The sequence below is a fragment of the Lethenteron reissneri genome, chromosome 31, assembly GCF_015708825.2.
Source record: "Lethenteron reissneri isolate LAM-NWPU_2019-01 chromosome 31, ASM1570882v1, whole genome shotgun sequence".
NCBI lineage: Eukaryota > Metazoa > Chordata > Hyperoartia > Petromyzontiformes > Petromyzontidae > Lethenteron > Lethenteron reissneri.
The window spans coordinates 185,382-209,911 of record NC_083809.1 but is presented as its reverse complement, the minus strand read 5'-3'; the positions used below and the strand labels follow the sequence as shown (position 1 = coordinate 209,911).

The 24,530-nt window shown below is 49.7% G+C and overlaps 1 protein-coding gene across 1 annotated transcript in view; it reads left to right on the top strand.

Moving 5' to 3' along the window:
• Positions 1-16,430, top strand: part of LOC133349831 (homeobox protein Hox-A13a-like) — a 34,110-nt gene extending 17,680 nt beyond the window's left edge. Inside the window, exon 3 of the mRNA XM_061563635.1 lies at positions 15,672-16,430. Coding sequence (XP_061419619.1) covers positions 15,672-15,919 — 248 coding nt within the window. The 3' untranslated portion in view covers positions 15,920-16,430. The remainder of the gene's footprint in view (positions 1-15,671) is intronic.
• Positions 16,431-24,530: the final 8,100 nt, after the last annotated feature.

Below are 24,530 nucleotides of genomic sequence, written 5' to 3'. Positions count from 1 at the left end.
GCAACATCAGAGTGCAGGGCCACATTAAATCATTTAATACGCACTACAATAACAATAGTTTAAAACGATTGGAAGAATTTTTTTTGGGGGGGGGCAGAGCTTTGTGACGTCATGTTTCAGGGGGGGTCTAACTTTTTGTGACGCCGTGTGACGAAAGGGGGGGGGGGTCAAAACTCGTCCAAAATCGCGTGACGTCATTTTCGGACGGCCCCTTTAATCCCGTGGACATTTTTCGAAGCTAAATAATCTATACTCTTAGGTCTGTTCGGTCAAGTCACGTAGGTAAAAAATAATAAAATAAAACAATAATACATCACGACGTTTCGGAGGCAACAGATTTACAGTAAATCTAGCTGTGACGGTCCCACCTGAAGACGGAGACTTGTGTTGCCTCCGAAACGTCGTGATTTATTATTATTTAATTTTCTACCCACGTGACTTTACCGAAAAAAACCTAAGAGTATGAATACCTGCAGTGACGAAAGCTTCAAATCTAGAATCAAAATCATCTCAACATTTGCCCGATCATGCCGTCCCGGAAATGGAACTCGCCTCTTGACCATGGGAGGCTATAGCAATTAAAACTAAACTATATACTATATTAGTTTTTTAACCAAGTTCATGCCCCACTGAGCTGCATAGCTCGCTTTCAGACGCGACCTTGCTTTCACAAATGATAGCTCGAAGCTCGTGAATTCTCATCACGTGGACATTTCTAGAGGACGTAATCAGTTTAACACGTAGCAGGCTTTCGCGACCAATATTATTCATAATCAACGTTTTTGGGTTTAGATCGCGTTATTTATAAATGTGTCGTAACCCTCCACCACCCGACACGGCCAATCAGTAAAAAAGTGTCACGTTGACAAAAGACATTTAGTTCACTGCTTTAGCCCACCGGTGTGTTGAAGCGTGAAACCACAACATTTACAATTTGAGTACGACGTTTCGCTGGTAATTGCATCCAGCATCATCGGGAAATTCGCCAGAATGGTGAGGCTCTGCTGTGTCTCCCGTTCTTATATAGAGCAGCAGCAGGGTGACGTCATCTAAACGCGTGTTTCTAGACACGCACGCACATCTGTATTCTCTTTCCCGTGGCTGTGCGCGCTATCCGTTTTTGGCTGTGGAAATGAAGACTTAAACAAAAACGAAAACGAATTCGTAAAATCAATTGTCGAATTTATCTTCGCCGGCAAACAACAGTCGCCAGACACCGAGGGCCAAAACGGCCAGGAACAAACAGCACGATAAAAATCGTAAGAGATAAGAGGTGTTTTGTGTCGTTTTGTTTGCAACAAGAGCAAGCGCTTCGGAAGTGATCAAGTTGACGTAGTTTGACTTTGTATTCACGACGTGAATGTGTTTACGGATGGCAGCTGGGTACACAACAGAGAACATGAAGGAGATTCATCACGGGGAGGCAGAGTGAGATGTCCTGGGACAGGCGGTGAGAAAACAGGAGAGAGTGAATGCGATCGTACGTATGCACGTTGAACTTCTTTCGCACCGTACGTAGCCAAACGTGCTCATTGGAGGTGCTGATTTGTGTTACCAGATGGCTGAACTCCCACGACCAGAACAGTGACCTGGGTGCATTCGTCTGCCTGTAGGGGGCAGAGCGGGTTGGGGGGGGGGGGCGATGATTGCTGCTGTGTAATCTCGCCTAGGGCACCCCCAGTGGCAGCTGTCCCTGTGCGGCATCACGTGACCCAGCCCCCTGGCCACGACCCAAGTTCGATTCCCGCTCACGGCCAACAACGGTGACGATTATCCGAACCGGTCCTGGGCCTCCCCCCCCCCCTCGGTGGACTCGGCCTCGAATGAGTACCCGGTGCGAAATGTGTAAACATCGCCACTGGGGAGATAAAGACGGCCGCGCCTGGACTTCATAGCTGCTACTCGCTAACAGCATTTGCCACAACGGTCTGTTAAGAGGCTACACGGGGGGACCTTTGGCTTTTTGTGGGGAGCGTTGGCGCAGCATCCCCGAGCAGTATCAAGTGGAAAATATTTTAACCGGTCCTGGGCCTCCCCATGGTCGACTCAGCCTCAAATGAGTACCTGGTTCTGCGGTGTGTGTAGGAAAACATCGCCACTGAGGGAGACAAAGGCGGCCGGGCGTGGCGCTGGCCACCCACCCCCTCGTGCGCCGTGCCGGCCATCATAGGTGGCTACTCGCTAACAGCACTTGCCCGACAGTCTTGTTAAAGTCTACACGGGGGATCTTTGTCTTTGTAACCACCACGTGTGCCACAGTGCCGGCCTTCATAGGTGGCTACTCGCTAACAGCACTTGCCCCAACCGTCTGGGGGATCTTTGTCTTTGATCGCAATTGAGGATTTTTTTTGGCGTGATTCTTCGAAATTTGAAAATGTGGACCCCGACGCGGGCACACAACTTCCTGCTCTTATGCCTGACGTCACGGAATCGTTAACGTCCACTGTGACGCAGACGGCGGTGCGCAGTGTTGTCATGGTTACTGTAATATCCGCGCAGGATTAATCGGGGCGGCCGCTGGATTTGAACCGTGACCCCCCCCCCCCCGCAACAAGACGCGGCAAAGGCGCTATCCGCTAGGCCGAAACGATTGGGGGGGGGGGGGGGGAAATACGAAGATGACGATGGTGGTGGCGATGGTGGCGATGGTGGCGATGGTGATTATGATGGTGTGGACGGATTTCCAAGGTGAACAAGTACGAGGGAGCAGTGTTATGACCTGCAGTGTGGTGAGTGAGTGACTGAGTGGGTGGGTGAATGGGCGAGTGAATGGGTGAGTGAATAAGTGATTGAGTGACTAAGTGGGTGACTGAGTGGGTGGGTGGTGGGCTGAGTGGGAGGATGGGTTTGTGTTCGCCTGTTAATACGATTATTTTTCACGATGAATTCACGGAAGCAATAGTTTTTTTTTGCATCGTATCGTTGAGACTGCGTGGTTTACTGTTCACTGTATCATCTGTTTTGTATCTGTCTGTTTGAAACCGTACCATGTCATTGGTATTGTCTCGTGTTGCATTCGTCCACAATGTTCTGTTTCACTGTTAAAAGTTCTGCACAGGCCACGTTCTGTTTACGTGACAACCCCCCCCAAATAAAAATACCGTCTACTATGGATAGTTCTGCATTGTTCGCAGTTTCTCTTCTGAACTCGGTGTGTCAGCCCTTTTTGTCTGAAAGCGATGAATAGATACATCGATATTAGAATCAATAACCGATGGGTGAATTTCGATTTAAAGCTTTCGTGACTGCAGGGATTCATCTTCTTGGTTCTTTCGGTAAAGTCACGTAGAAGGGAAATAATAAAATAATACAAATAAAACATGATAAAATAATTCTCACGACGTTTCGGCCAGAACGCAAGCAGCCGTCCTCAGGTGAAGAACAAGTCTGTCGGAAAAACGCTGTTTTATTTTTATTATTTTATTATTTCCCTTCTACGTGACTTTACCGAAAGAACCAAGAAGAAAAAAAAACGATGGGTGGTTTCATTTTCTAAATCCTGTACTCAGGGCCGTCCATAGGGGGGCCCACCCCCCGCGCTCATGACGCCTTCAAACTAAACAGGAAGTTTGGCATCTGCCACCTTTGATGTCGAAGCGCGCGGGTCCCCCCCCCCCCTCAACAAATCGCGGGGCCCAGGGCGATCGCCCCGATTTGCCGGCTTACCCTACGGGGGACGGCTCTGACTCGACTCGTTTTTTATAGTATCTGACCAGTTGTTGTCCCGTTTCGTTTAGATTGTACACCCCCCCCCCCCACCCCGTGTTGGTTGGTTGCCTGTCTCTCTATTTGCATGGTCACGCGATGTCTATATATACACACACACACATCGTAAAATTACCGGTGGATCGGATACATTATCTGGTGAAGCTGCTGCGTTGGCAGTGGTGCACAATTCATACGAACAACAAACTCAACACACTCGTGAATAAAAAAAATAGTAATGTAACTTTAAATTCAAATGAGTTTGTTTAGTAGTAATGATTTTAGATTATTTAAGTGGGTTGTTTGGAACCCGATAGCCACTATTAGTGTCACGATTGCTAATTACAAACTTATAATTCAAATGAGTTTGTTTAGTAGTAATGATTTTAGATTATTTAAGTGGGTTGTTTGGAACCCGATAGCCACTATTAGTGTCACGATTGCTAATTACAAACTTTAAATTCAAATTAGTTTGTTTCATAGTAATGATTTTAGATGGTTTAAGTGGGTTGACTGGTACCCCATAGCCACTATTAGTGTCACGATTCCTAATTACAAACTTTAAATTCAAATTAGTTTGTTTTGTAGTAATGATTTTGTATGATCTAAATTAAAAGTCTCATTTATTAGCCCTGTGAGCCATGCGGCTCTTGAGTCGGGTGCAACCGCAACAAACAAAAACATGAACAGAGAAACATCTTAAAGCGACGACGCGCAACAGAAACATCCTGGGAAAAACCAGCAAATCTTCCAGAAAAAAACCCCCCACCGTATTACAACGCTGCGTGCAAAAATCCCAGTGTGATGCAAGTCAAACAAAAACAACCATAAGACAATTTAGATTAAAGTTATCAGGCCAACTCCGCACTTCCGCAAGAAACATGGCTTAACCATATGTTTTCGAAATCACCAAAATAAAGCGAAAAAAAACAATGTAACAACAGTAATCATAGGAACTGTGATTCAAATTTACATACATAACATGTACCGACCAAACTTGCAGCCATAAGTGGGTTGGCTAGGAACTTTAGTGTAACTATTCCTGTTAAATGTTGTGGCTTTGCTCTCCAACACACCACCGGTGTGCTGTACTCGTAACGAATTGGCACGTTTTGTTTACGTGACAAACCTTACGAATTTGCTGTTGGGTGGTGGCGGGTTGAACGACACATTTATATATTTACGCGATCTAACCCCCAAAAAAACTGTATTATGGGTAACTATTCCTATTTGCAAACTCACGGTCATTGGAAAACACGTTTCAAAAATCAATTCTCATTATAAACCCCCCCCTCCGCTCTTATCCATCCACACTGTCTCTCCATAAACTGCACGTGACATGAGGGCAACCGACCGAAACGTCGCCAATTATACATTACCGGTGAACGTGGTGCATCGCTGGGTTCCTGTCGATGTTCGATTATATTATTAAGAGCGAGCCATCGGGATGCGCGAACTGCTGAACGCTATAATCGTTTCCTATCGATTTACCATCCCGTGTAAATCGGCCTATGCCGACTACCGTGCCCTATATATATCGGCACGAGGTACGCATAGATAGTCGCATTCTCGATTATTTTTAAAAACAAGTTTTGCTGGCTGGATGCATGGACGGACGCACGGACATACGGACGATCATATTATGAGATGCCTATTGATTACAACAACAACAACTCGGTACGTTCGTCAATAACAGAGAGAAATAATATAGATAAATAGGCGACGTTTCGGGCAATGGCCCTTCTTCATTGCACCGTTGCTCCCTTAGCGCACCTGCCCTTGCTGTGCTTCCACGGGGCAGAGAGAGAGAGACACACGCTTACATCACGTGGTTATCGCTCTGCTTGGTCGCTATTATCCATTGCGCTGCGAGTGGGGAGGGTGCGGAGAAGCTTGGGGGAGCTTGGGGGGAGATGGGCACGAGCAGTGGTTCGCACCGCACCATCGTGGACGCTCTGTTCGTCGCTCTTCAAATGCACTGCGGTGATTTTTTTCTGGAAGACTTTGCCGTCTTTTTCCTGGATTTTTCTGTTGCGCGTAGTCACTTCAAGATGTGTTCTGTTCGTGTTTTTGTTTAGTTGCGAATGCACCCGAGTCAGAAGCCCGCATGGCTCACGGGGTTATATACCTAATAATAAATGAAACTGAAAACTGCGTGCGGCGCTCACCGATCTGACCCGCTTCAGTTTGATTCGCAGTCACGTTTGACGTCGGTGCCGAGTGATGTGTGTTGTTGTTGTTGTTTATAAGCGGGCCTGGGTCTTCCCCTGGGTCGACTCGGCATTAGCACCGTGACCTCCAGCGGGGGAGGAGACTAAAGATAACCGAGGCGTGGCCGCGCAAGCACCCCTCATGCGCCATGTCCGCACCTTAATAGGCGCTCGCTAACATGCCGGTGATAAGCTACACACGAGGGGGGTGGGGGGTGTCTTTGGTGTGTGTGTGCTTGACTTTGTCTGTGGGGAGCGGTGGCGCAATGCTTAGCGCACTTCGCGACGAAAACCAGCCACGCGAGTTCGATTCCCCGCTCACGGCCAGTAACAGTGGCGAATCTTTGAACCGGTCCAGGGACTCCCCTAGGTCGACTCGGCCTCAAATTAGTACCTGGTGGTGTGTGTGTAAACATCGCGACGAGGGAGACAAAGGCGTCCGGGCGTGGTGCGGGCCACCCACCCCTCCGTGTGTCGTGCCGGCCTACTTTGTAGGTCATCGCGATTAGCACTTGCTCTCCAAAAATCTGCAAGGCTATACGGTTTATCTTTGTCTTTGTCTGCATATTGATGCACACGCGCACAAGCACGTGCATATCGACACGCACGGACACGAAGGCAAAGAGCTTAACAGAGATGCTGGCGATACTATTATTATCATGGGTATCCGACCGCTCCTAAAAGTGCTCGCAGGCTGTATCAATGCGCCTCTTAACGTATGCGCTCTCATTCTTAGGTTTTTTCGGTAAAGTCACGTAGGTAAAAAAGTAAAAAAGTGATAGCTGTATCACTTGATACAGCTATCGTGCTGTGACGGTTCCACCTGAAGACGGAAGCTTGTGTTGCCTTCGAAACGTCGTGATTTTTTAAAATTTTTATTTTACTTTTATACATTTTTTTTACCTACGTGACTTTACCGAAAAAACCTAAGAATATGAATGCTTGCAGTCACGAAAGCTTCAAATCTAGAAGTATGCGCTCTTCTCTTTGTTTACAATTGTGCGTACGGTTATGCGCGAGTTTAACGCGCCACGTCGCTTGTGTCACGGTGGTTCTCTGGTTCTTTGGCCGTCCCTCGACACTTTCGGGTCCGTGTAGGACGAGCTGGTTACGGGGGATATCGTAGAGGGGTGGTGCCGGGAGATTCTAGCACGTTGCTCGTGCCGCCACGCTCAGAGCGCGGTGTCGACCGCGAACCGGTTACGGGTGGACGTCGCTGCACGGTGGAGGGTTTGTACCAATGCATCGTTAAACAGAGTGCCGGGTTGGGAGAAAAATGCTCCATTGTAAAAACTGCAACACGGCCCCTTCTGTTTGTTCGTCGTCGGCGCAGTCGTTGTCACGATCCACGGGGCAGATAGCCCCGTGGGGGTGTCCGTTGCCACATCTCGTCATTTGTTTTTTCCACTCCCCTCCGTCTTGGAGTGCCGAATGTGCTCGAAGTGGTGGCCACATCTTTCTGGCACCGATCGATTGCGATGTCGACATCGTCACGGCAATTCTCCGCGCTGCGGTCTTTCTCTCTTTTCCGGTTCCTTCCATTTTTCTAAACCAACAACAACGCGTTTTAATGTTCCTGTTGTTGCCAATCCTACAGATGTCTGTGTGTGTGTGTTTTCAAATCGTGCCCGGTTTCCTTCTCATCACTGCCTGCGTCAACAGGTTGTCTTTTTCAACGCACAATTTTCTCACTTCTACGCCGGTCCAGTTGAGATGCAGTCCCCTTCTATAGCAGTCCATTTCGAATGCCCAATATCTTATCTCTGTCAGTTTTTTTCTTTCTTCCGATGTCCAAGTCTCGCGGGAACACGAAGCTGGCTGAACTGAAACATTCACGTTGTTCTTAAGATGTTCAGTTTTTTTTTAGCTGATGTGCCTGCTTCTCCAGATGCTGATGAATACCGCCTTTGCGATCCAACGCTCTTGTCGTCCGTGCAGTCGTTGTCCCATGCCAGGAGACTTCCCAAGTATGCGCATTCCTTCACGTTCACAATCTTGCTGCTTTCTCGTACTATTACTCTCTCTCTCTCTCAATGTAATCCCTTCCGAACGCCGTCTTTGTTTTTTCCACGTTAACCCATCCAGAACATCAGAATTCACGAAAGTCACTTATTCGCGGCCACGTCCTGTCCACGTGTCTCACGTGCCATACCGCAAATGCATTACGTTTGGAGAGCGGTGGCACAGCGGTGAGCGCAATTGCACGATTTGTCACCCCGGGGCTACTCGCGTTCGAGATGTCGACCACAGCCCAAAATCCGTGGCAAAGGGATGGAGATCTGAACGAGACTTGAACATTCACCGACCAGCTTGGTGAAGTATGGTCAGACAACCCCTGTGACCGATATGGCATGGGAAGGGATGGCCTCATCCAGCAATTGGTTTGACAACGATACCGTTATAATCATTAAACTATTAATGAAAATATAGGAATACACATGTCAACTCACTGAATCGTGTACAGGCACGAACGATTGTGTATATGCGTGCGCTGCGCACAACTTGCGAGGACGTGACGTTGTAGTTTACGTGTTTTTAATAATTATTCGCAGTCCTTGGTCAATCCACTGCTGGATGAACGAACACCTACCCTCGTGTCCGTTTACTTAAACTGTATAAACAACTTTTTTATTTTTTTTTTTACCAGGTATGGAGGCCAATTGAGCTGCGTAGTTCTTTCTCAGACGTGACCTCTCTATAAAAGATATCTCACAGACGTGCAAACTCCAAATATACAGCAACAGGCGTCAGGGTCGGGATCGAACCCACGACCTCCTGTAAACCAGGCGAGGTAGTTAACATCTCCCAGCCACCGTGGCGCCCTTGAGTTAAATGGACCCTGGCTGCCAGGTTGAGAGATACGAACGGAGGGCTTGCTAGTTGGCTATATATAGATATACATTTGTATGGAACACATGTATTTATATAAACGTACGTGTTTCTACGCATGTTATAACGTGCGCTTGATCCGTCTATAGTGTAATACGACGAATTTACACGTTGAATTTGAAGCGGTTTGCATTTCGCTTGGAGGTATATATTATTGAAAGGTCCGATGTAAGACATCATACATTGTGTGAGACAGATGAATGATGATGATGTGTTTGTGTATTCAATACTTTCTCATTGCCCTGGCACATGTACTTACATTCATATATACCTAAAGGCCCCCCGTATAGCCTTTACCAGGCTTGTAGGGGCAAGTGCTGTTAGCGAGAATCTATGCAGGGGTGGGTGGGTTGTCAGCACCACGCCCATCGATGCTAATCATTTAAGGTTGAGTCGACCGAGACGAGGTCCAGGTCCAGTCGAGAGCGGGAATCGAACTCGAGTCGCCGATTTCGTTGCGCGGTGCGCTAACCATTACACCTCCGCTCATCATACAAACACACAAAGATGCCCTCGATAGCCTTAACAGACTGTAGGGGCAAGTGCTGTTAGCGAGCAAGCATCAACGAAGGTCGGCACGGCACACGGAAGGGGTGGGTGGCCGTCTTCGCCTCCACAGTGGCGATGTTTACACACCGCACCAGCTACACATTTGAGGCCGAGTCTTCCTAGGGGAGGCCCGGGACCGGTTCAGACAGTCCTGCACTCCCTACTCACGAAGACGTCAGATCCCCCCCCCCCGTGTGTAGCCTGTGACGGACTGTTGGGGAGCACGTGTTGTCAGCGAGCATACGTGAAGGCCGTTGGCACGGCACACGCGAGGTGGGTGACGCACAGTGGCACGTGACGCACATGAGCCGCTCGGTTGTTGAACGTTGGCAACTGGGTTGTTGTTTTGGGCAGAAAAAAACCCAAAATAGCAAGAAGAGGCGACGTTTGTCGAATTCGGGTTAAACAACAACAACAACAACCTCTTCTTGGTTCTTTCGGTAAAGTCACGTAGAATGGAAATAATCAAATAATAAAAATAAAACATAATAAAATAATTCTCACGACGTTTCGGCCACAACGCAAGCAGCCGTCCTCAGGTGAAGAACAGGTCTGTTCTCCACCTGAGAGCAGCCGTCCTCCACCTGAGGACGGCTGCTTGCTTGCGGCCGAAACGTCGTGAGAATTATTTTATTATGTCTTATTTCTATTATTTTATTATTTCCATTCTACGCGACTTTACCGAAAGAACCAAGAAGATGAATCCCTGCAGTCACGAAAGCTTTAAATCGAAACAACAACAACAAAACAATCTCAAATTTCAAGAGACACCATTGCACGCGAATAACGTCACGGGCTCTACGATCCTGCAAGGCCGCAAGCTCCGTGCTCTCGATGTGAGCGAGTGCATTGGGATCGGTGGGAGCAGTGGAGGGAGGAGAGGCTGTTACAGAGTAGCAATATGGGGGCTCGGCTACCCCCCCCCCCCACCACCGCCCCCCACCACCCCCCATTTCAGTAAGGCATCTATAAATGGATCATCCTGTATTATTGCCGAGTATTATAATTAACACGTAATCGTGGTTTCTTCAACACATGTAATAAACAGTCGTTATTGCACGCACGGGGAAGAATATAATACTTGGCTTAGACGCCGTCTGTTCTTACACATATACATCTCTGGCAATGATTTCCCAGAGTTTGTAGTTCGGCAAGGATTGCTGATGAATCCAAATGCAGGCAAAACCACTCCGTGTCTTCCCTGAAGAGCTATTTTCGTGCGAAACGTATGTATGTTTGTTTGTATGGACGCCAGGGTAGCGAGATGTTAACTACCTCGCCTGGTGTACAGGAGGTCGTGGGTTCGATCCCTACCCTGACTCCTGCTGTGTATTTGAAGTTTGCGTGTCTCTCTCTCTCTCCGTGGTCGCGTGGATTTTTCTCCGGGTCCTTCGGTTTTTCCATCCACATTTAGAAACACGCGTTTGGAGTATTTGGCTGCTATGAATGTCCATGTGATGATAAGCCACTTCGTTGAGCTATCATTTGTGGCCAGGTCGCTTCTGAAAAAGATCTCAATAGCTCAGTGGGCCTTACCTGGTAAAATAAAAATACAAATGTTTAGCTTTAGTTCATGTTGAATTTTTTGGGTAACGTACGTAGCGGGGGAAGGACAACAAACTCAACATTTTCAAGACATGTTTCATACACAGCAATACTGTATGTTGAAACAACGCGAACGTACACACGTGTAAAATACAAACAATGTGCGGGCATGTTGCTGCGAGCGAACGAATAATGTTGTGAAACGTGTGAGTGCGTGTCTGTGTGCGTGTGTATCTGAACCGGTCCTGGGCCTCTCTTAGGTCAACTCGGCCTCAAATGAGTGCCTGGTGCGGTGTGTAATCGTCGCCACTAGGGAGACAACGGCGGCCGCGCGTGGTGCTGGCCACCCACCCCTTCGTGTGCCGTGCCGGCCTTCAGAGGTCCTCGCTAACAGCACTTGCCCCAACACTCTGTTGCAGGCTACACGGGGGGTCTTTGTCTTTGTTGCTGAATGTTCGGGGAGAGTTCCAGGACAAGGCGAAGCGATGTGAGCCGCGTTCGGCAAATAGAACTCCCAGCGTGGTGCGCTAATCACTGCGCCACCGCTCATATGTACAATGGTATCCATGTGAACACGTACGAAGATCCCTCGTGCCGGCCTTCATCGGTGCGTGCTCGTCGCACTTGCCCTAACAGACTGTGTTAGGCTACACGGATGATCTTTGTCTTTGTTTACAATATACGAGTACTGTATACGCATGGGCGCGTGTAGATATGAGTGTGTATACGAGCGTTGTGTATACGAGCGTTGTGTATACGAGTGTATACACAATGTGTGCACGACTGTGTACGAGTGTATACACAATGTGTATGTGTACGAGCGTAACTCGGGAGTGAACAGTTCTTGAGCACAGGCCCAACGGCCCCAAAAAACGTCGAGGGGCCAGCAACGAACAGCACCGTCACTCTCCGCTTGCTCGCGGCTTCAGCGTCACACTCCACGGGAGAAGGCGAATTACTCGGTCCACCACTACTACTGCTGCTGATGATGCTGGCGGGTCTCGTATCCCGCGTGAGTGTTGAGACTCGGAGCAGCGCTGGGGGAGCTCCAGGCTGAGTGAGGCTGCCCCCCCCCCCCAGTCCGTGAGTGAAACCAAATCGGCGACCTCCGCTTTAGCGACCCCCAACATTCTAAACACCTCCGTTGTTGTTGATAATTGTTTTTTTACCCTTCTATCTGGCAACAAAACTGACACCTTTTTTTACAAGGAGTCATGTTTGCATAGACCACAATACCTGCAGCCATAATGCAAACAAAAAACATAACTCTGATAATGTATGCACTGTCCTTGAAGTTGATTGGTCCACACCCGAGACAGCTTTCCTTAGAGCCTAGTCTCACATGGGTTGGACCAGATGACGCCAAAAAACGCACTCCGTTGTTGTTGTTGACGTTGTTGATGTTGTTGTCAGATCGTTCTATAGGATTACAAAGCACAGAATCGGGGCTATAACCGTGCAGAATGTCCAGCTCTCTGTAGCCCTTCTAAGATCATCGCTAGAATTCACATCACTCGCTCGCCGTCCGATGACCACGGCTTGGCTACGTACCGTGCGAGAGAAGTTCAACATGCACACATCCACACATCCACACACGGCCGTCAGTCGTACGCACCGCGTGCCAAGGCAACGCTTCGCTGCCTCCAGAGCACCCAGAGCAGGAAGCGGTGGGGCAACTGCGGCTACGAGACGGCGTTTGTCTCCTTCAAGCAGAGGTCGCAACCGGGTACCCGATACCCGTACCCTACCCGATACCCGGATACCCGTACCCGGCCTGGTACGGGTACCCGTTTGCGACCCTGGTGCGGCCGGGTACGGGTAGACCGTGAGTCACTGGTGAGTAACCGTTTGTCACTCATTTCCCAACGTCTTGTCTCTTCTCACAATTCAAGTTGCTAGAATCAATCCAACCGCGCCTGCAACATGGCTTCATCCCAGAGGTCGCAATCGGGTACCCGACACCCGGGTAGGGTACGGGTACGGCCGGGTATGGGTACGGGTACCTGTTTGCGACCCTGGTGCGGCCGGGTACGGGTACGGGTAAGGAATCAAAATCCGTTTGCGACCTCTGCCTTCAAGAGCTGCGGCGTGGGCTCGCGCGACCGCCATGCCCGTCTCGATCTGAAGTTTTCGTGACTGCAGGAATCCATATTCTCGTTGGTTCTGTCGGTAAAGTCACGCAGGTAGAAATAATAGCAGATCGCGACACGAGCGATCGTCATCGCCACCGTCTCCGTGTCCCACCGCACGCGTCGCGGCTGTTGATATGTTAACGATTTTAGTTTTTTTAGTTTTACCGAATTAAAAAAAAATTTACTCTTGCAAAAAAAAATATTCGTTGCCAAACCCCCCGTTGTTCTAGAACATCGTGAGGATTTACGTCACTCGCACACGGTTACGTGGAGTGTACATGACTCCGCCTCCATCGGAGGTGCTCGCTCATGACAGCACCTGCCCGCCCCACAACAAAGTCGGCATGGCTACATGTGGGGGTCCGTTGTCTTTGTTGCGTTGTGAGTGTGCGTGGTTGTGAGTGTGCGTGGTTGTGGTTGTGAGTGTGCGTGGTTGTGGTTGTGAGTGTGCGTGTGTGTGGATGTGTGTGTGGGTGTGTGTGTGTGGATGTGTGTGTGTGGATGTGTGTGTGTGGATGTGGATGTGTGTGTGGATGTGTGTGTCGATGTGTGTGTGTCTGCGTGGTTGTGACTGTGTGTGGATGTGTGGATGTGAGTGTGTGTGGATGTGTGTGTGGATGTGTGTGTGTGGATGTGTGTGTGTGGATGTGTGTGGATGTGTGTGTGGATGTGTGTGTGTGTCTGCGTGGTTGTGAGTGTGTGTGGATGTGTGTGAGTGTGGGGAGCGGTGGTGTAGCGGTCAGCGCGCTGCACTACGAACCTGGCTACCCAGGTTCGATTCCCGCTCACGGCCAAAAGCGGTGACGATTATCTGAACCGGTCTCCGGGCCTCCCCTAAGTCAGCTCAGCCTCAAATAAGTATCTGGTAAGGTGTTGTAAACATCGCCACTAAGGAGACAAAGGCGGCCGGGCCTGGTTCTGGCCACCCCCTCGTGTGCCGTGCCTGTCTTCATAGGTGCTAGCTAACAGCACTTGTCCCCAACAGTATGTTAAGGCTATACGGGGGATCTTTGTCCTATCTATATAAGTGGGGCACCTATCGATTCTTACAATATGGATTCGGCCCACATTGATTTCCACGATTCATGGTCACAATTTCATTGAATAATTCATTCTTCATGTACAGTTTTTTCTCCGCTTGTGTTGTTTTAATTTTTACTCAATTTGGACAGATTGAATGGAACGTCTCGCGCGACGTTTGTCGTAAACATTGCAATGATATCATTATTAGAAACGAGTCGCAGCGCGAATGATCAGTGAATGTGCATTGGTACTCATCTCGAGTCAGTGGTGGAAATTCCACATTGCTATGGCGGGGTGGATGTGGGGGGCGGGAGGCGAGTCTACCCGTAGGCCAACCGCTGTTGACGTCTCCACAGAGTGGTTACTCGTTTTAACGACCCACGAGGGATGATGGGCTGAGTCGATGCCTTGGACTCGGGACTTTCCCTCGTCGTGATAGCGAGAGCCACTCGCTCTCCTGCTCGGCCACCTCGCGGTTCGATTAATCATCTTTTTTCGAATTTCAAATAATCAATGTTCACCTGCGCAATTATCAGCACTCAGCTCGTGTATCATCATTGATTCGAATCGATCGACCGATTGCATCTTGGCATGTCTAATGCGCTCGCGTGTGAGCGCGCGCACGTGATTGATGTGGGGGAGGGGAGCGGGAATGCAATCGTCAGCGCACTGCGCTTAGAATCCACTCACGGCCAACACCGGTGACGATTATTATCTGAACCGGCCATGGGCCTCCCCTAGATCGACTCAGCCTCAAATGAGCACCTGGTAAGGTGTTGTAAAGATCGCCACTGGGGAGACAAAGGCGGCCGGGCGTGGTGTTGGCTAGCCACCCACATCGTGTGCCGTGCCGGCCTTCAAAGGTGCCGCTCGCTCACAGCACTTGCCCCAACAGTCTGTGAAGGCTACACGGGGCATCTTTGTCTTTGTTGTTAGGGCAACGGGGTAGACCCGAGTTCAATTCGCTCTCGCGGCCAACATCAGTGACGGACATTCTATAACCGGCCACGGGCCGCCTCCCCTTGGGTCGACTCGGCCTTTAAATGAGCACCGGGGAGACAAAGGCGGCCCGGCGTCCGGGCGTGGTGTTGGCCACCCACTCCCCTTCGTGTGTAACAGCACTTGCCGCAACAGTTCTGCTTGGAGGCTACACCCGGGGGAGGATCTTTGTCTCGTTATGATTTCTGAACGTGCAACATGCAGAGCGATGTGGGTGCGCGTTTGTGTGTGTGTGCGTGTGTGGGGAGCGGTAGTGTCGTGGTTAGAGCACCGCGCTACGAACCCGGCATCCCGAGTTCGCTTACCCGCTCACGGCCAACATCGGTGGCGAATATCTGAACAGGTCCTGGGCCTCCGCTAGGTCGACTAAGCCTCAAACGAGTACCTGGTGCGGTGTTGTAAACATCGCCACTGGGGAGACAAAGGCGGCCGGGTGTGGTGCTGGCCACCCCACCCCCTCGTGTGCCGTTCGCGGCCTCTTGTAGCTGCTCGCCAACGGCACTTGCCCCAACAGTCTGGTTAAGGCTACCCGGGGGATATGTGTTTTTGTGTGTGTGTGCGCGTGTGTCTCCGTGCGCGTGTCTCCGTGCGCGCGCGTGCGTGCGTTGCCCTCTCGCAGACGGCTCGCAACCTCCGCACGAGATGAGCCTCTTCCGCCGGGGCCGCAAGAAGAGAGTCCCCTACACCAAGGTGCAGCTGAAGGAGCTCGAGCGGGAGTACGCCGCCAACAAGTTCATCACCAAGGACAAGCGGAGGAAAATTTCGGCCGCCATCAGCTTATCCGAACGCCAGGTCACCATCTGGTTCCAGAACCGCAGGGTCAAAGAAAAGAAGGTTGTGTCCAAGATGAAAACGACTCACCTGTGATGAGGATGTAGCGTCGGGTGAAACGCACGCATGCATACACAAAGACAAAGATTTTTTTCCCCTCCTCGCTCGCCCGCCCGCCCGCCCGCTGCCCGCCTGGCCTCTTGAACAGGCTGCTGCTGTTGGGGCGAGTACTGTTTGCGAGCTCCTCGTGAAGAAGGCTGGCACGGCACACGAGGTTGGGTGAGTGGCCAACGCCCGGCCGCCTCTGTCTCCCCCGGTGGTGGTGTTTTTTTTGTGCACGCGCACACACACACACATACGCGCACCGCGCACCGGATACTCAATTTCCGGTCGAGTAAACGTCCATGAGGACCGGGTCCAAACATTCGACACATCACTCGTTGGTCGTGAGCGGCAGTCGGAAACTCGGGCTCGCCGCGTTCGCAGCGACAGTGTGCTGACCACTGCGCCACCGCTCCCCTCACCGCGCACGCGCACACGCGCACACGCGCGCACGCACGCGCGCGCAAGCCCGTAATGCGTCGAGCGCGACGCTCATCACCGGCGTTCCGAACACGTGATCTCCGTACCTGACTGATTAATGAAGCTAAGATGCTTTTTTTGGGGGGGGGGGCATGTGGGGGGGGGGGGCTGAATAATGGCCGCGGGGGGCCATCTGCAGTAAATTATTTGAAGGGATTGAATCGTTGAGTTAACGATGATGTTAATAATCACGATGGTGGTGATGATGATGATGATGCCACTGCGTAAGTTTTGTTTGCGGTTGCGCTGCTGTACAACTCTCTCTCCGATCGTGTGCGCGCGCTCTCGGATCGTTCCCGCGTGTCGTTTGGGGGCACGATGACCGACGCTTCGCTCCGCACACCCCCGAAAAGCTTCTTCAATTCAGTTCGAGTTTCAAGATCGATTTGAGTTCATTTCGGTTTCAAACCGCGTGAAGAACTGCAGAGATAATCTCGCCTAATCGGCAAAAAATAATAACATAAAAACTTCCAAGTACGGTAATCCTCAATTTGATGCAGAAGATGCGTTCCTGAACTGTACCGCGAAAAGCGAGTTGTTCCCGAAATTCATCACATCGGCGCCATGAACTCAGCCCGCAGTCTTCCCATGGCGAGAGACACTAACGTCGTACCATCACGCTCAGCCGCGCAAAAAAGTAGTTCGCGTTATAAGTGGCGCGTCCCACGTTATAAGGGGTGCGTTCCGTGTTAAAAAGGTGCATGTTACACGTTATCACTGTGCACACGGTCCGCGTTGTGCCACAAGTGTTCCCTAATAGAATAAGCGCCTTGGAACGAACACGCGCCGCTTGTGAACCATAACCGCACGAAGGAAATACAAACCGGTACAAATAATAATAAGAGCCCTGCCGGCAAAAAAAAAAATCGAAAACCGTTTTAATGCGAACGTCAAAATAACGATTTCAAATGAACGATCCAGCAAGTGAAACTAAACTATTGCATGAAAGAAGTATCCCGGGCACGTGGAGCGAAACGTCGGGCACGATGTGGAACAGCGCGACCCAATAAGACGTCGGAGAGACGACGATGATGATGATGATGGTGACGATGATGATTATGACGTCAGCAGAAGCGTGCTGTAACGAGCGCAATGGGAGCGGTCCGTCTCGTACCTCGTCCGTGTTGATTTTGTTTGCTTGTCCTGAAACGGGTTCGTGGGAAATTCCACATTCCCATGGCCGGACGGCGGGAGGTCAGGACTACCCACATATATTACGACCACTGTTGGACTTCCCACGATGTGGTACTAGTTTTATCCGCCCCCTGGTTAACGATGATTGGTGATGGCGACGACGACGACGATGATGATAACGGGCTGCTGAGTCGACCGTCGGCTGTAATTTGAACCCCATATAACTATTGTTAAGATCGTGTTATTATAAAAGCTATTATTGTTTGTACTGTATTGTTATTATCATTATTAAGAGTTACAATGTAATACCCATAGTTCGTATGACCCATATGTGGACGATCGTTTACCCTCTGATGCCGTGTTTTCTAATTAATCAATTCGGTTTCGTTTTACATTTTAAATATTTTACGTGTATTTAATGTTACTTCAAATAATAATTATTGTTGTTGTTGTTATTGATAATTACCAATGGCATTGTATCGTTATCCTTTCTTCTGAGTATCAATTCGAAGTGCAAATATGCAAAATGCACCAAAATACGACTTAGAAATCTCGTGTTCGTTTTTAGTCATTGATGAAACGTTTAACTTTATTTGTTTTAATTGTAATCACCGTCGTATGCAGACATCGCTGTTTGTTATCCACTGCTGGATGAAAGTTGCCTCACCACACGCTATTGCTGGACATTGATGATGGGAGGGAGGGGGGGGGGTTGACGGGGGGGGGATGGGGGGGGGGCGGGGTTAACCATACTTCACCACTCCGTGTCAAGTGCGTTGCGTATATATGTACGTACAAATCATACTATATTATATATATGTTTAACAAATAAAGTTTTGCTGTCTGGAGGGAGGGGTGGACGGACGGCCATGGCCAAAGGATGCGCGTGTGCGTTGCTAGTATACACACATTCATATATATTATTTAAAAAAGAAAAAGAAAAATTTCTGCAGAAGGTTTGAGGAATAACTCAATAAATATCAGGCACAATTAATTTGCAAAATTTAAATTTAAGTAAATTTAAAAAAAAATATTACATATAAAGCGGCAAGTCTCGACGGAAATTTGCCCGCACCATCAGCGTGAATTCCGTCAGCCGAATGAGCGATGGGAACTTATTATCCCACCGCGCTCAATGTGCAACAGATCCCCACCCGCTTGACGCGGGGGTTTCGCTTTACGCGACTTGGCGCAGTCTGCGTGGCCGTCGCCCACTTCCTACCCCCCCAGCGAGGCGCTTTCAATTCGCTCGACATTCGGCTATGCGGTCTGCGTGGGGCAACATCGTGAGTGGACTGGCATGTGTACTGTGTGTACTGTGTGTGTACTGTGTGTACTGTGTGTGTGTAATGTGTGTGTGTAATGTGTGTACTGTGTGTACTGTGTGTGCTCTGTGTGTGTGTACTGTGTATGTGTGTACCGTGTACTGTGTTGTGTACCGTGTACTGCGTGTGTACTGTGTACTGTGTGTACTGTGTGTGTACTGTGTGTGTGTACTGTGTGTGTACTGTGTGTTTTCTACTGTGTGTGTATACTGTGTGTACTGTCTACTGTGTGTGTATTGTGTACTGTGTGTGTACTGTGTATACTGTGTGTGTACCGTGTACTGTGTGTGTGCTGTGAATACTGTGTGTGTACCATGTACTGTGTGTGCACTCTGTGTACTGTGTGTATACTGTGTACTGTGTGTGTACTGTGTGTGTACTGTGTGTGTACGGTGTGTGTGTGTACTGTGTGTATACTGTGTACTGTGTGTGTGTACTGTGTGTACTGTGTGTGTACCATGTACTGTGTGTGTACTGTGTGTGTACGGTGTGTGTACTGTGTGCGCTACTCGGCAGGCAGCAGTCCTCATGCGATTTCAATTTGTGTGCCATTTTTTTTTGGAACGCATCTACTACTACCACCACTACTACCGCATAGAGCGAGCGAGGGAGCGGGGGAGCGGGGGAAACAAACACACACACACACACGCCTGTGTGTGCCATATTTTACTTTAGTCGACGATAAAGAGCGGTCGGGAAGACACACACACACAAAACAAAAATATATAAATCCCATCGTTTCTTACCGAGATGCTGCTGCGCGACTTTTACCCGAGCAGAAGATGACGAAGGCGCGCTGGGGCCGAGGGGCCGAGAGGTCTCGAGTCGAGGCGTGGCGCCCTCGCTTCGCGGCGTCCTCGTTCGAGAGCCGCCGCAGTCCACCAAAGACAAAGGGTCCCACCGCGCGTGGTGTCACAACGATTGTTATCGTCATCACGATTGGCAGTGCTTGCATGTGCTTTGTGCCCTTAGTGGGGAGCGGTGGTGTCGCGGTTAACGCGTTGCGCTACCAACCCGGCGAGCCGAGTTCCATTCCCCGCTCGCGGCCACCGACAAACACCCAGTGACGATGATCTAAAACCGGGCCTCCCCTAGGTCGACTCAGCCTTAAATTAGTACCTGGTGCGGTGTGTAAACGTCCTCACCCGTCGTCACCGGGGAGGCAAAGGCGGCCGGGCGTGGTGCTGGCCACCTCACACCCCCTTGTGTGCCGTGCCGGCCTTCATAGGTGCTCGCGAACAGCACTTGTCCCAACAGTCTGTGAAGGCTACACGGGGAATCTTTGTCTTTGTTTCGTGGGGAGCAGTAGTGTCGCGGTTAGCGCGCTGCGCTGCGAACCCGGCGACCCGAATTCGATTCACCGCTCACGGCCACCAACACCGGTGACGATTTACCCGAACCGGTCCTGGGCCTCCTCTAAGTCGACTCGGTCTCAAATGACTACCTGGTGCGATGTGTGTAAACATCGCCGCTGGGGAGACAAAGGCGGCCGGGAGTGGTGCTGGTTACCCCAAAGCTCCCCTTCGTGTGCCGTGTCGGCGTTCATTGGCGATGCTCGCTCACGTCCCTTGCCCCGACAGTCCGTCAAGGCTACACGGGGGATCTTTGTCTTTGTGTAGATGCAAAAAGGTTGGTTGAGTTGATCGTGAGATTAGCCGACCTGCTGCTGGTGGTGGTGATGATGATGATGGTGCTGTCGCTGTGAGGGTACAAATATCGCGTGCAAAGAGTCTCGCCACCAACGTCCAAATGAGCAGTGATCGGACTTTCACGCTGTGACCGCTCTCGTCGACTGAACTAAAACAACAAACGAAGGGCGAATTCACAGCGCGTCATTTATCGCGTTGTATGAAAAGGGGCCATGACTAGAAACGTCGTCTGTTATCAGCATTTTGTTTTCCCTTTAAAGCCACGCAGTGTTGTTGATAAACGTGGTCGGATTTAGGGTTGCTTTTAAAAACTAAAAAATGTTTCATGAATTTCGATTTAAAGCTTTCGTGACTGCAGGGATTCATCTTCTTGGTTCTTTCGGTAAAGTCGCCGAAAGAACCAAGAAAATGTTTCTTGAGTTTGTCATCCAGGATTCTCGATTGTCGTTCTAAACGGAGGCTCTACACATTGGTACGCACGCTTGGCAAATTCCGTCATGATTATTGATATCAATGATGAGATATTGTCAAGACATTTGTCAATAGCACAACGTGTTGAGTTGGGTTGTTGTTGTTGTTAATTGTGGTCGTGCACCAATGCAGCAGCAGCATCACCACAAAATAATTAGACCGTTATCATAACGACGCGAAATCAATATTAATTATTTTTTGTATTGTTAAATTCGTCTATGACTAAAATTCTATAGGCCTAACTGAAAGACAATGATTTATACAGTATATATAAGCATAAAAAATAGCTGGCTAAATTAACACTTAAAATATGCTAAAAATAAAAAAACACCCACACACAATTCAGAACATTCGTCAAATAATACTGTGACCTCAAAATATGCGACGTTTCGGGCAATGCCCCTTCTTCACAGCGGATAGAATGGCCATAGATAGCAAGCTGTTATGTACGCAGTGTGCGGAGTTGTTGGTAATTGTATTGTCTGCCACTCTCGATGCAGCAGCATCAACGAATTGGTTTCATTATCGAGAAGTCTGCTTGACTATTTTCAGGAAGTTTCCCTGGAATTTCCAGATTTTTTTATTGACAATCCATGCCTGATCTTACAAAATATTCCTAAACCTTCCCAGAGCATTTCGGCTGATGCGTCTGTGAATAAACTTTGCCGAGTGAACTATGGTCAAACGTTTAAATTGTTCAGACTTACCGTCAACGTATAAACATAACTACACTATATCACTATAACAACAACAAACTCGATGACACCAAACAAACGTAGTACAGACTTGAAAGTTAGTGGCATTCTATTTTTTCCTCTTCCAGAATAGTTGTGCTCATGCAACAATGTACATACTAACAAGCATGACAACAGCAATTCACATCACCTTGGCCATTTCACTGCTGGATGAAGGCCCTCTTAACTCCACCCGCCACCATATTTGGTCGGCCGCGGGAGATGATATATATATGAAACTAAACTATTTTAAATTTTACCAGGTAAGGACCACGCAGGGGTCTAACTCTTTTTCAGAATCGACCCGGCCACAAATTATATCTCAACGAAGTGGCTTATCATCATCACGTGGGAAATGATAGCGGACAAATTTCTCTAAACGCGTGACGTCGATTTTAAATGTTGGAGGGAAAAACCGGAGGACCCGGAGAAAAATCCACGCGGCCACGGGAAGAGACAGAGAACCTCTCTCCCGCAAACTCCAAAGATGCAACAGGTGTCAGGATCGAACCCACGACCTCCTTCATACCAGGCGAGGTAGTCGACATCTCGCCGTGAAAATATAAAACGTGTCGTTTGACCATACTTCACCACGAACGAGGCAAGCCAATAACAGAAAATGGATTCATGCCGAAATCCATTCAATTGCTGCTCCTGCACACGCAAACACACACACACACACGCGCACACACACACGCACACACACACGCACACACGCGCACACACACACACGCGCACACACACACGCACGCACACACCCACATACACACACGCACACATACGCGCACACACACACGCACGCACACACGCACACACACATACACACACGCACACACACACGCGCACACACACACGCACGCACACGCACACACACACGTACACGCGCACACACACACGCACACACATACACACACACGCGCACACACGCACACACACACGCACACACACGCGCGCACACACACACACGCGCACACACGCACACACACACACGCACACACGCACACACACAAAGACAAAGACAAAGACAAAGATCCCCCGTATAGCCTGAACAGACTGTAGGGGCAAGTGCTGTTAGCGAGCACCTATGAAGGCCGGAACGGTACACGAGGGGGTGGGTGGCCAGCACCACGCCCGACCGCCTTTGTCTCCCTAGTGGCGATGTTTACACACCGCACCAGGTACTCATTTAAGGCTGAGTCGACCTAGGGGAGGCCCAGGACCGGTTCAGATAATCGTCACTGGTGTTAGCCGTGAGCGGGAATCGAACCTGGGCCGCCAGGTTCATAGCGCAGCGCGCTAACCGCTACACTACCGCTCCCCACTACACACACACACCCACGCACACACACACACCCACGCACGCACACACAAGCACACACACCCACGCACGCACGCACACGCACACACACACCCACGCACACACACGCGCACACACGCACACACACACACGCACACACACCCACACACGCACACACACACGCACACACACACGCACACACACGCGCTTTGCGCTAATTGAACGCGCGTCGGGCTGAACGGGGAGTCCCTCTCGAGTAACGAGTTGGTTCATCCTCAAGGTGCAGCCCTGCCATTTGCTCCTCCACTGCAACTGCAGAGGGAGCTCGAGAGGACCCCCCCCCCCCTCGACAGTCGAGATGACGGAGTCGAGGAGAGAGGAGGAGGAGGGGGGGTGAGAAGAGTTGCGCACGTGGGTGGGTGTCTTCCTCGGCCCACGGCTTTCCCGTGGACGAAGTAGGATACGCCACCATCCGTTGACTCATTTGTACATTCATGTAAATTGGTGGGTGCCTTTTTGTTGTTGTTGTTGTTTGTTTCTCTTTGTTTCTACCCCCCGTCGTTAACGCGTTCGGAAGGAACGAGCCGGTCCGTGTCTTTTTGCCCATAACCGCACGAACCATGTTTGATATTAACGGGCCGATCGCGATGATGAATGATGGTAATAACGATATACCAGCATTTCCACTTCAGTTCGCATATCGCGAACATGACCAGCGTGCACTGTTTATGTATGTGTATATACGTCTGCTGGTTGTGCACACGCATATGTGTGTGTGTATATATACACCCATTCTCACACACACACACACTGAGACAAATGCAGTGCAAATGTTCCTCGCTTAGCTTTAATGATAGCTGCGGGTAAGGACCGCTCTTCGCGAGTAAGCAACTTGCAGCGACTGTTTTGTGCGTTTCATTTGCTGTCCTTCCACGCACGGTTTGGCTACGTACGGCGCGAAAGAAGTCCAGCATACGTACACACATGAAGGCCAACACGGCACACGAGAGAGTTGGTTATCCAGCACCGTTCCCGGCCGCCTTTGTCTCCCTCAGCGGCGATGTGTACACACCGCACCAGGTACTCGTTTACTGCGCACGGCGCGAGGAACTCACACGGAGAGGCTGAGTCGACCTAGGGGAGGCCCAGAATCAGTAGGTGTTGACCCCGAGCGGGAATCGAACTGCATATAAAACACCACGCGCGCGTGTCGCCCCGACCCACGTGGTTTCCTGTCTCTCTCCGTCTCTATATATTGCTACAGTATTTTAAAAGAATGTTACACAAGGCTGATATGATTTTAAACTCTTCAATTGTATACTTCATTGTGAGTGAGCATCTTCTCGGAGGGGGGAAGCGCCTCCTTGCTTACTCGCTCCTCCCAAATAAAAAAAAACGTAAATAGATGAATACAAAATCTTTGGGGTTTTCTTTTTACTACCCCGTGGCAGATTCGTCTGCTGTCTGCCGAAGATTAACCAAAAAAAAAGTTAAATAAATTTATATATATAAATA